Source organism: Aricia agestis, chromosome 8 (assembly GCF_905147365.1).
Source record: "Aricia agestis chromosome 8, ilAriAges1.1, whole genome shotgun sequence".
Lineage (NCBI taxonomy): Eukaryota > Metazoa > Arthropoda > Insecta > Lepidoptera > Lycaenidae > Aricia > Aricia agestis.
This window is the reverse complement of record NC_056413.1, coordinates 4847501-4859822: the sequence shown is the minus strand read 5'-3', so window position 1 is coordinate 4859822 and position 12322 is coordinate 4847501. Positions and strand designations below refer to the sequence as shown.

Below are 12322 nucleotides of genomic sequence, written 5' to 3'. Positions count from 1 at the left end.
AAGAATAACAAAAACTTAACAAATTTAACGTTCAAACGTAACAACTAACAAATAACACAACAAAACTCAACAAAAATCCAAAACAATAACAATTAACTACTAACAAATAACTCCGAAACGCAAACTCAATAACACACGTGTAACGGTAACAGATATGCTGACGCTACTGGACGCGTACGACGAGAGCGGGGCGCTGCGCGGGGAAGCGAGGGAGGGGTAAAATTTGTTGCCAGGTGTCAAGTTAACTCGCCCGAGTTGTACGTTCTACATTTCCTCATTGAATTTTTAATTTTTATGTTTGTTTCAAGCATTTCATACCTACCTACTAGTAATCTGTGAAGCATTTCCTTATTCATTGGTTTCAAGTTTGTTTGTGATTTTTTTGTTTATTTCAAAGAAGATTTAGGGATACCTATATTTATTTTGGAAATTGGATGGTGGTTTGTTGTGGGAATTTCTGAATTTTCCTGTTAATAATGGCAATCACGAAAAGGCACCATAAAATTATAATAAAAATCAAAATACTATTCATCCACTATCCGGACGACTTCGTTATCAGAAGTGGTGAAACAGGCCCTAAGCTTCGAATACACTTTGATTAGGTACGGTATTTTACACGTGTAATACCTATTATATTTAAGTTACTCTATGACGTGTAAATAATCAAAGTACGGTACATATAAACACATTTGTCAAATATTTATAATGTCAACTCGATTGTCAACTCCACACCATAACCTATTGTGGACTGTGGTTATTAAATTATTGGGTGTTATTGGGGTGGGTTATTCCTAGCAGCAGTTTTCCGCTTTGCGCAACAATTATTAAAATAAAAAATTACTATCTTAGCTTTAGTTCCTAATATGCAGCTACTCTTGACTACCGCTGTAATAACTTTTGCTGGCATAACATACCTTGTCATAAAATCCAAAAGGAAGACAAAAAGTGCTGTAGATGCTTTAAATTACCTTAATATTAAAATAATTTCTTCAGAAGATCAAGTCAACGAGGCGGTGGCTGAAATACGAAGGTATACTATTATATATTTATAAGAATTTGTTTGAGAGTAACAAAATACCACCCGCAAATTGCAATGGAAAGAATTTGAGAAGGCCTATAGCGGCTATAGCAAAAGACACTCCAAACTTTTATCCAAACTAAGAAGGTATAAATTAAACATGGTATTAAGTCAATATAAGCCTACATAATAAGAATAACAGACATATTGCAATGTTTAAAATTGATGACTCATAACATTACACAATGTTTACTTATAATAGTTTCCAAATCCATGTATTGTCAGAAATTAATTTTTTAGACGGAGTTCTGCATACCATGCTATAGGCTTTGACTGTGAGTGGGTGACAGACAATGGACAAAGGCAACCTGTGGCACTACTACAACTATCTACCTATGATGGATTTTGTCTACTTTTTAGGCTGAATAAGCTAAAGCTAATCACTGGATCACTGAAAGTGAGTACCATATTTTTATAATGTTCAATGTAATATATTGTGATAATAGGTCAAAAGTAATATAACAAAAAAAAACAAAAAAGATTTTGGGAGTCTATCCATCATAGTTGATTTCTATAGAAAAATAACAATTGTGATTCAACAATTTCAAATTCAACAATTATAGCAATCCAACAACTTTTCTAATAATTATTCTCAGTAGAACCATTCCCATGTGAATTTTGCTGTAAATATCTTTTTGAATAAAGAGCAAAGTAATAAATAAAAAAGTACTATATTATGATAACTTTTCAGGAAATCCTAGAAGATGACTCTTTATATAAAGTAGGTGTAGCTCCCGGGGAGCGTGCTAAGTACTTGGAGCACGACTATTCTGTGATGTTAAAGTCCTCCTTGGACATCCGAAATCTTGTTGAAATCTGTGGATATGATGACGGCGGCCTGGCCGCTCTCTCCGCTTCTCTCCTTGGTGTGGTCTTGGATAAAAGCTGGAGGGTATGAACTAATTACAGTTTTTTATATTAAGCTTAATATTTCCTAAAGTCCGGTTTTGTTAGTATCTGAAAAATCCGGTTTTTTCTAAAAGAGAAACTAAAAAAAAAAATTTACAGTCTGTCAAAAAAGTCATGAAATTAAAAAGTGGCAACATCGTAGTGTCATCCCTTTTTTCTTAGATCGATTTGAAAGGGATGATACTACGATGTTGCCACTTTTTAATTTCATGACTTTTTTGACAGACTGTAAGTAAGTATGTTATTCTATACTTACTTAATTTTTATGTTTTATATAAAATAAATTTTAATAATAAAAAATTTTTAATAATAAATAATTTTCTTTTTCTTACGATTACCATAAATTATACTTTCCAAGGTCACACTCTCATCTATATATCAAAATTCAAAACTGAAAAATTACTAATTAGCGACAATGATTGTAACTTGTAAGACTGGGTTGCCACAGAAGCGTGGGTAAAGTTAAAGTTGAATATGGCGTCCAAACACCCCATATTCTCATACGACATCTGTCAATTTTTCCGGTTATAGTTAAGGTTAAAGTTAAAGTTAGTTGGTGCAACCCAGTCTTAGTAACAGCTGATTAATTTTTTAATCACATTTTAGTTGCCAGCTCAATAGCAGTGTTGCAATAAAATAAAATAAATATTTTTTTACTTCATGCTGTTTTTTATCTGACATTGTCCGGTTTTGATTGAAAATGTGTTCAAGAAATGAGTACTCTAATGGACAAGTCCGCTTTAGAATGGAAATAGATTATTTTTTTAAATCTTTGTATTGTATAAAAATTGTTGCCCGCGACTTCGTCCGCGTGGACTTTAGTTTATAGTTGTTCCCGTACATTGATTGAATCGTTTACGCGCAAATCAGAAAAGTATATTGTTTGGGAACCGTACATTTTTTCGGGACAAAAACATTCCTTGTCCCAGATTCAAATTAGTATCTCCAATCTCCATGCCAAATTTCATCAAAATAGATTAAATAAATAGTTTAGGCCTTAGGCGATAATAATTAAAGTTTATTGTGCGGGAACCGTACATTTTCCGGGACAAATTAGTATTCCTTGTTCTTTCCCGAGACTCAAAGTATCTCCATACCAAATTCCATCAAAATAGATTGAATAGTTTACGCGCAAATCATAAAAGTATATTGTGCAATAACCGTACATCTTTTCGGGACAAAAACGTCATGACTCGTGACCACGCGAAATATAACGTTCCGCGCGGCTTCGCCCATGTAAATTATATATTTCACAGACAAATTAGTCCACAAAAAATAGCCTATGATCCTTCACGTGGTCTACTTCTTATCTGTGCCAAATAACAGAAACATTGCTCCTAGTAGTTCGTGAGATAAGCCCTTTCAAATAATCTCTCCCCGTTTTTTCCACACTTTCCTCTATTTCTTCGCTCCTATTTGTCTTAGCGTGATAAAATATAGCCTATAGCCTTCCTCGATGAATGGGCTATCTAACACTGAAAGAATTTTTCAAATCGGACCAGTAGTTCCTGAGATTAGCGCGTTCAAACAAACAAACAAACAAACTAACAAACTCTTCCGCTTTATAAATATTAGTATAGACTAATCAGGTTTTGTTTGAAAATTGACTTTTTAAAGCCTTATTACAGCCGGTTTTGATTGAAAATATTAACAGGAATTGACGCAGATGGGTCAAGAGAAGACAATTCGAAAAAAAAAAATACTTTCGCACTCTGGTGGACTTGACCGGTTTTGTTCGCCAGCTCCTCAAATGTCAATAAAATTATGTATTATTAAAAGAGAATGACATTGTGTACTTTACACACTTATTTTTTTTCTGTTGAATAATTTAGTACCAAAAGTTACTTTTATATAAGTATTTATTTTTAGGGTTCTGTACCCAAAGGGTGAAAACAGGACCCTATTCATGAGACTTTGATGTCTGTCTGTCCGTCTGTCTGTCTCAATAACAAATACTAAAAACAAAATAAAATTAATATTTAAAGGGGGCTCCCATACAACAAACGTATTTTTTTGCTTGATATCATATATGTATAATGTATATAATGGCAACAGGTAGGCATTTGATATTTTCACAAAGGCCTTAATTATATGCCCCCTTCAATATTTAAGAATAATAATAAAATAAAATAAAAAATAAGGGGGGCTCCCATACAAAAACACAATTTTTGGTCTATATTTGCTCTATAACAGTAGGTGCGGAGCCCTTCGTGCGCGAGTCCGATTCGCACTTGGCCGATTTTTTAACTGTCTTTTCTATTTACAGGTCAGATGTAGTGATTGGGAAGCTGACGAGCTCACTACACGTCAAGTGAATTATGCAGCGGCAGATGCACATGTAGCTATAAAGATGTTTGTCAATCTTGTTAATGGCTACTACAACAAGGGGATATTATCGTATATGAGAAAATCTGATAGCAGCCATTGGGATAACATCAATGATCTCTGCTGGCAGTATGCTGATATGTTCTATAAAACAAAGAAAAAATCTAATAGAAATGAAAATAGGTAAGTGTTATCCCTGCTTAGTAAAAATCACCTATCGCTATTCTAATTGTTGCCCACCTTTCCTATGGTTATTATACTAGCTGATCCGGCAAATGTTGTTTTGCCATATAAATTATGTCTAGTATCAATATAAAAAGTACATAGATAAAAATCTATTCTCAGGCCTAACAAATGTAAGTACTACATACAAAATTTCATATCACACTGTGACATGAGAATTTTATATATTAGACAATGCAAACATACAAACAATTCCTAGTATGTAATCAGTGTATATTACCAACCAACCAATTTATAAATAATTAAGTATGTATATTTTAGTACAAACAAAAAAAAAGAAAAATCGCCAAAAGCGATGAGTAAGAGATACCCTCACGCAACCAGATCTAAGCCACTATACCACAACAGTGTCCTGCAAGCCCCCAACGGCGAAATACTGTATACATGTGATACTCAAAAAGCTTATGGGTGAGTTGATTTTAATTGAATTTTGTCGCAAGTAGCGCAGTAGTGGTAATCGGCCAATAAAATAAAAATATCTGGGTAGACCTGGTTCTCACTCGCAGAGGGTGAAGGTTCGATCCTGGGTGGAGGCGTGTACCAATGAGACAGGACACTAGGTGATGCCCGCAAACTCGTTGCGCTGATATTAGTTTATTTTTTCGCAATAATACTTTTTATGTCTGCCTTCTCTATGCCTTTTTCATCTTTCAAGTATCACCATGTAACCTTATCTTAATTGGTTCAGCTTTTTAATACTTAAGTGTAAAGAGGTTACAGACAGATATACTTAATTCACACTTTAATTTGCTTTTACTAGAGATCGCCCAATGGTCGAAATTTGACCTTAAATTTAATTATCTTCTTTTGGCTCCCCGTTTAAAGTGTTGACTATTTCAGATTTAATAAAAATAATCGGCCATATAAAATAGTCGGACTCGCGCAGGAAGGGTTCCGTTACCGTACCATTATAGAGCAAAATTAGGCCAAAATTTGTGTTTTTTGTATGGGATTAAATTTTTATTTTATTTAAATATTATTAGTAAATATTAAATTACACATAAAATTAAGGATTGTGTGAAAAATTCAAGTACCTACCTGTTGCTATTATTGATATAGAGCAAATAAAAAGGCCAAAAAAATCACGTTTGTTGTATGGACGTATAAACAAAATAAAATTAATATTTAAAGGGGGCTCCCCTTTGAATATTAATTTTATTTTGTTTTCAGTATTTGTTGTTATAGCTGCAACAGATATACACAATCTGTGAAAATTTCAACTCTCTAGCTATTACCGTCAAGAACGGTAATAGCTAAAGAGTAGCTAGAGAGATACAGCCTGGTGACATACAGCCGGACAGACAACAAAGTCTTAGTAATAGGCTCCCGTTTTTACCCTTTGGGTACGGAACCCTAAAACAACAATCCATTTTTAATTTGACAACAGACTTCAACCATAAACGAAGGAGTATAATTTGTGTGTATAGGCTTGTCAGTCAAAACATGATAGTGTGCGCGTAAACACTGGAATTTACTGCAAAAATGCGGTTTAAAATTGTTAATTTAAATTTTGCCGCGAAAACGGATCTATAGTCTGTATGACGTCACCATAACAGCTGTCCTGCCCCGCGTTCTAGCCTAGTTCACAAGTGCCATTTTCCTCAAAACCTGATCTCATACACCGAAAATTATGATTTTGGGCTCATTCAAGTTGGAATACCATTTAGAACATTCTATCAAGGGGCTGAAAAAATATACAAAAGTTATAAACAATAAAGTAAAAAAAAAATATATATATATATATATATATATATATATATATATATATATATATATATATATATATATATATATATATATATATATATATATATATATATATATATTTAAATCGCCGAAGACTTGTTGCGTCTTTTCAAAGTCGAACCCTATGGCGTCTACCATTCCCAATGACTTTTTAATTGTTATTCGTGCGAATATAGTTACATTGCTGTCATGTGAATTCTATTGTCGACGAGAAATTTTGTTTACGTACGAAAATTAGATATTCAATTTCAAATAATTCTCGCTGGTTTTTTGCTTCCGTTCTCGATGGAAATCATGTGACACATTGTATATTTTTGTATTCGTTCCATGCATTTAATCGTTTTTCCTACATCCATTTAAATGTATGGTTATATTAATACCGTATATTGTACTATATTAATTCCATGCATTCTACTAATTAAATGACTCCTTACTATATTTGAGATTATATCGGTACCGTATATTATTTTTTTATGTACGCCATAAACTGTTGAGTTTGTTGCTTCCTCCTAACCTTATATGTTATATCGATACATACATAGGTACCTATATAATAGATCCCAATAAATTCATTGCGTGATGTGGTCTCTGTCTACCCCAATGAGGGACAGGAGTGACGATATGTATGTATAAATAGAGAATCATCCCTCTTTATGAAGTCGATTAAAATGAAATACTTATTTCTATAACTTGGAGTACATAACAGACATTAAAAACAAGTTATCCCTATATTACATAGATTAATTAAATTTTAAATTATAATTAGGTAAGTCCGCTAGGCTAACTAAAAAATATTAAGAATAATTATGATAGATATGATCATTTTATTTATGTGAGCGTGTTTCTTCTGAACTTAAGTATGAACACAAAATAAAACAATTGTTTCGGTAGTAGGTATTTTTAAGTTTTATTGTTTAAAATCAAGTAGGTACAATAATAAACCCATAGTCATAATAATCAAAGTGTCGGACAAATCAAATACACCGAAATAGGAACATAAAAGTAATTTAAGAAATTAATAATTTTAAGAACGACCAGTTGAGAGGCTAATTTACTGTGACATTGACTATAGTTAACTTGTGTATGTAAGCAATACTAGTTTTCAATCGTGGCTCTGCCCACGTGACAAGTTGATAAAATTTAACAAATTGAAATTCGTTATTAGCCGTTTAGGCGTTAAAAAAATAAAACAAAAATGCTTAGAAAAATATTAACCTGAAGAATCACATATCAGACATACCTATCAGTACAAAGTCTCAAAAAAAGGCCCTTTAGGCGTCGAAAAGAAAAATAAAAACGTTTAAAAAATTATTAACGTACCTATCAAAAATAAGATAAAACAGTCCAAAATCTCAAAAAATTACACAACTACACAAAAATTACACAACAATATATATATACTTTGTTTGTAAATTTAAATTATGGTTATTATCTATAATAGTACCTATTATTTCTGTTTATTTGTTTTGTACAAAAAGAGGACGGTATTTAATTATAATACAAGTTCACAATAATAATAAATTTTTTCGTAAGTAGTTGGTTAACGCGCGCGCGTAAGCAAACACGACGTGACGTTGCGTTCTGTGCTGTGATAGTCATAGCCAATCATGGTTGTCGTGATTGATGTAGATCGTTTCGATCGTTTTTTGTATTGTTTATTGTATCTTCTTCTTCCTAGTCGTATCCTCATGGCTGAGGGACGTGACCACCAGGTAATTTTGAGTTGCTGAAGTATAGACGTGTTGGTCCGGTGTGCGGTCCAAGGGATGCCGAGCATTTTACGCCAGCACCACATTTCAAAAGCGTCAATCTTAGCTCGAGTACGTGCTTTTAGTGTCCATGTCTCGGAGGCATATAAAAATATTGAAAAGATTAGGGAACGCATTAGTGTTATTTTTGTGCTACGATAGATGTTCTTATTCTTCCATATCTTTTCTAAGCGCCCAACCGCAGATTTAGCCATCTGAGCCCGTCGGACAACCTCCCTCTCGCAGTTACCATTGTTGCTAATCAACGATCCCAGGTAGACAAACTCCTGTACGGGTTGGAGATCTTGTAGTAAGGATGTCTTTTGTATTTGGTTCAGCTTATCGACGTACATCAGTTTGGTTTTATTGCGATTGATTTGGAGGCCAAAGTCTCGACTAATCTTTTCGAGCCGCGCTAGAAGTTCAGCAAGTTTCACTTCGCAAGTACTTATAAGCGTGGTGTCGTCAGCGAACCTTAGGTTGTTGAGAAGGTATCCGTTAATTTTAATACCATCCTCCCAATCTTCCAACACTCGACGCATTATATATTCGCCTACGAGGTTGAACAGCTGTGGAGAGAGGATGCAACCCTGTCTGACACCACGCTCTGTAGCAAACGGCTCTGACAGATCATTGTCTAATCGCACCCTTGATCGACCTTCCAGATAGAGGTTTTGTACCAAAAATATGAGATGATCGGGGACGCCCAACTCTCTCATCACCTCCAGCATTTTGGACCAGACGATGCAGTCAAAGGCCTTAGCGTAATTCACAAAACAGAGTACTATTGGGACATTGAATTCTCTGCTCTTTTCTATCAGCTGACGGATGTTTAGGATTTGTTCTCGGGTACCCCTGCCCTTTACGAATCCCGCCTGCTCTTTGGATATCTGTCTAGTTATATAGTGTGCCAATCTGTTGTTTATAACATGGAGAAGAATCTTACTGGCGTGTGAAATTAGTGAGATGGTCCGATAATTTCCACACTTTTTAGTCGACCCTTTCTTATGTAGTGGTATCACGAGAGATTCTGTCCAATCGTCTGGCCACTGTCCTGTTCTCCATACTTTAAGACATATTGAATGCATTACTCTGATTCCACACTTACCCAAGCTCTTAAGCACTTGTGCCTGTATACCATCTCCACCGCAAGCTTTTGTTTTTAGCTTATTTATAGCTGCTTCTACTTCATGGAGAACGATGTCGGGTTCTTTATCTGTAAAATCTAATCTAGTGTCAGGTTCATCAGCGCCATATTTGTACAGGTCTTGGCAGTAGTTCCTCCATCTTGTCATCACTTGGTTCTTGTCTAAAATCAGGTTACCCTTTTCATCTTCTATGTTCCAAGATTTTGATTTTCGTTCCCGTGTGAGAATTTTTACCTTTTGGAACATGTCTCTTGGATGTAGGGTATCAGAGTGTGTTTGTATATCTCTACATATAGAATTGATATATGCATTCTTGTCATGTCTACAGAGACGCTGTACTAGTGAGTCAAGTTCAGAGTATCGCTGTTGTTCTTCCTTTGAACGAATTCCTCCAGTCTTTAGAGCCTTTCTTTGTGCGATTGCCTCCCAAGTGGTCATCCACTCAGATCTAGGGTGTTTTACTTTCCGTCCATTTGTGATTGTTCTAGTTGTCTCTTCTAATGCGGCCTTAAGCTGATTCCATGATGTATTGGCTGAGTCAAATGGGCAATACGTTTCACTGTCCAGTCGAGTTTGTAGTGTGTCCTCAAAAGCTTTCGCTTCTTGTGTTAGAAGAATATTTTTGGATGGTGGAGGCTTTGAAACTACTTTGAGGCGGACTCTGTATTGAGCTATTAACAGCTGATGGTCGCTGCCACGATCTGCACCCGGAAAAGTCTTTGAGAGAGTTATGCACGACTTCCATCTGCTGCTGATTAATATGAAGTCAATCTGATTTTTATGACCTGTTGGCGATCGCCATGTCCATAAGCGTCTTGGATGTTGTTTATATGCCGTGTTAGTTACGAATAGTCCTTTTTCAATGCAAAACTCTAACAACATCTCACCTCGACTGTTGCGGGCTCCTAAGCCGTATTCCCCAATAACATTCCTTAGGTGTTGATCATTATCAGTGTGCCCTATCTTAGCATTAAAGTCTCCCAGGATGATAGTACATTCCTTCTTTGGTAACGCTTTGCAGGTTAATTCTAGCTCGTGGTAAAATTCCTCCATCTCTTCTTCGGTGGCTGCAGTGGTCGGCGCATAGACCTGTACAAAGTTAATTGGGTGTGGATGGGCTGAAATTTTTAAGGATATAATTCTATTGTTGATGGTATTATACCCCAATACCTTGTCTCGTAGCCAGCTAGCAACTATGAAGCCCACACCACTAAAACTATTGTCTTGCCTGTCAGAGTAGATTACCATATTTCCTTCAGGTGTGATGTGGTATCCGTTATCTTTGACATGGGTCTCACTCAATCCTAGTATAGCCAGATTATAGCGCTCCATCTCCGCTTCAACAACTTCGATTTTCCCTGGCCTTAAAAGTCCACGGACATTCCAGGTTCCTATTGTTATTGCCCTTCCCTTGGGTGTTACTTTGCTAGAGTAAGATGTTATGTTTCCAACTGCAGCCGGTAGCCAATTTCACACCAGTCGGCCCGGAACCAAGCTGGCGCCGAGCGTTAGTCGGGTCGCATGACATCATATTATATCTGGTGGCGTTCTTAATCATGGTGGTTTTCTTGGGATTATAGTCGCGGTAGTTTCCCGTTGCTTTCCGCGCTAGACTTTTTGAGGGTATTTAGTCCTCAAGGCCACTACTGCCTAGGAGTCAGGTTATCATATCCGCCGCCTGAGACTCGGCGTTGTTACTCGTTTAGCACCACCCGGGGGACACGTGTAGGGTAGTAAAAGGTAATTCCTACGGACGCGAGTAACCACCGCCCCCGTTTATTGTATCAAGTTTGATTAATTTTAAACATTGATTTGATTTGTAATCTAATTTTAATTGCCTGAAATGTAAAATCAGCGATATGCGATCAGTAGTTGGGAAAGGGTCCGGTGGCTTTAACACAGGTTATACTGTAACCTAGCTAAGCTGCCGGTTGCGATCTTAACATTCTAATATAAAAAACCATTGAAAATAAAATAATTTGCATGTTGTAATTGTCTATATTAAGGTTTTTATGTTATCGAGCTGAATAAAAGTACATTATTATTATTATAAGTATGCCATCACAGTTACTATAAATCTTGTCAAGGGTGTCGATTTATGAATGAACAAAGTCAAGATTTAAAAAAAATCTCAGAACACTGTACAGTGTACAACCTAGCCCATGACCCGGTAACCACTTGACGTTGAGTTTCGATGCACTTTGGGCTATTTTCTCATTACCGTGGCTTTCTAATAGCGAAAGAATTATTTAAATTGGTTCAGTAGTCTCGTAACTCGTAAGTTAAATAGTAATAAGCAAACGATTAAATATTTCGTCTCTACAATATTAGTAAGTATAGATATTTAAAAATACATTAGTCCCAACCCAATTCGCAGTCTAAACTCACTCACTGATGGGCTTTTGTTTAAAATATACAATAGGTAAGTACTTATCAAAGAAAATCATATACGTAGGTATGTAGGTAGGGACATAGTAGTTAATACAATCGATCCAAAATACTTTTAGACAGGTAAGTATATAAACAGTTCAACAACAAACAGGACACTGGACGTCAGGATAATGATCGTAAATTGCATATTTATTTGTAAATAAATATGCTGCACCAGAAAAATGAAGATTTATAAAGCGATTTTATGTTCTTTCGTTTCATAGGTAGAACAAAATTATTTGTAATAATATTGATATTATTCTTGGTCGTTGCACCACAATTAAAACATTTTTTTTTTGTATTACAAAATGGGTCGACGGCCAAGGCCATTTTATTTTGTCTTTAAAATAGTTTTTAAAATCACTTCTTTAAAAAAAAAACGATCTACATCAATCACGACAACCATTGACACGACAATCTAACACTGAAAGAATTTTTCAAATCGGACCAGTAGTTCCTGAGATAAGCGCGTTCAAATAAGCCCTTTCAAATAATTTCCCTCCGTTTTTTCCACATTTTCCTCTATTTCTTCGCTTCTATTATTCTTAGCGTGATAAAATATTGCTTATAGCCTTCCTCGATAAATGGGCTATCTAACATTGAAAGAATTTTTCAAATCGGACTAGTTCCTGAGATTAACGCGTTCAAACAAACAAACAACCTCTCCTGCTTTATAATATTGAAGTGTAGATAAC

The 12322-nt window shown here is 35.3% G+C and overlaps 1 protein-coding gene across 1 annotated transcript in view; it reads left to right on the top strand.

The window, feature by feature from the left end:
• The first annotated feature begins 361 nt into the window (after positions 1 to 361).
• The window catches only part of LOC121729791 (exonuclease 3'-5' domain-containing protein 2-like), a 23590-nt gene continuing 11629 nt past the window's right edge, over positions 362 to 12322 (top strand). Inside the window, exons 1-5 of the mRNA XM_042118416.1 lie at positions 362 to 1030; positions 1319 to 1475; positions 1770 to 1970; positions 4254 to 4495; positions 4817 to 4963. Coding sequence (XP_041974350.1) covers positions 864 to 1030; positions 1319 to 1475; positions 1770 to 1970; positions 4254 to 4495; positions 4817 to 4963 — 914 coding nt within the window. The 5' untranslated portion in view covers positions 362 to 863. The remainder of the gene's footprint in view (positions 1031 to 1318; positions 1476 to 1769; positions 1971 to 4253; positions 4496 to 4816; positions 4964 to 12322) is intronic.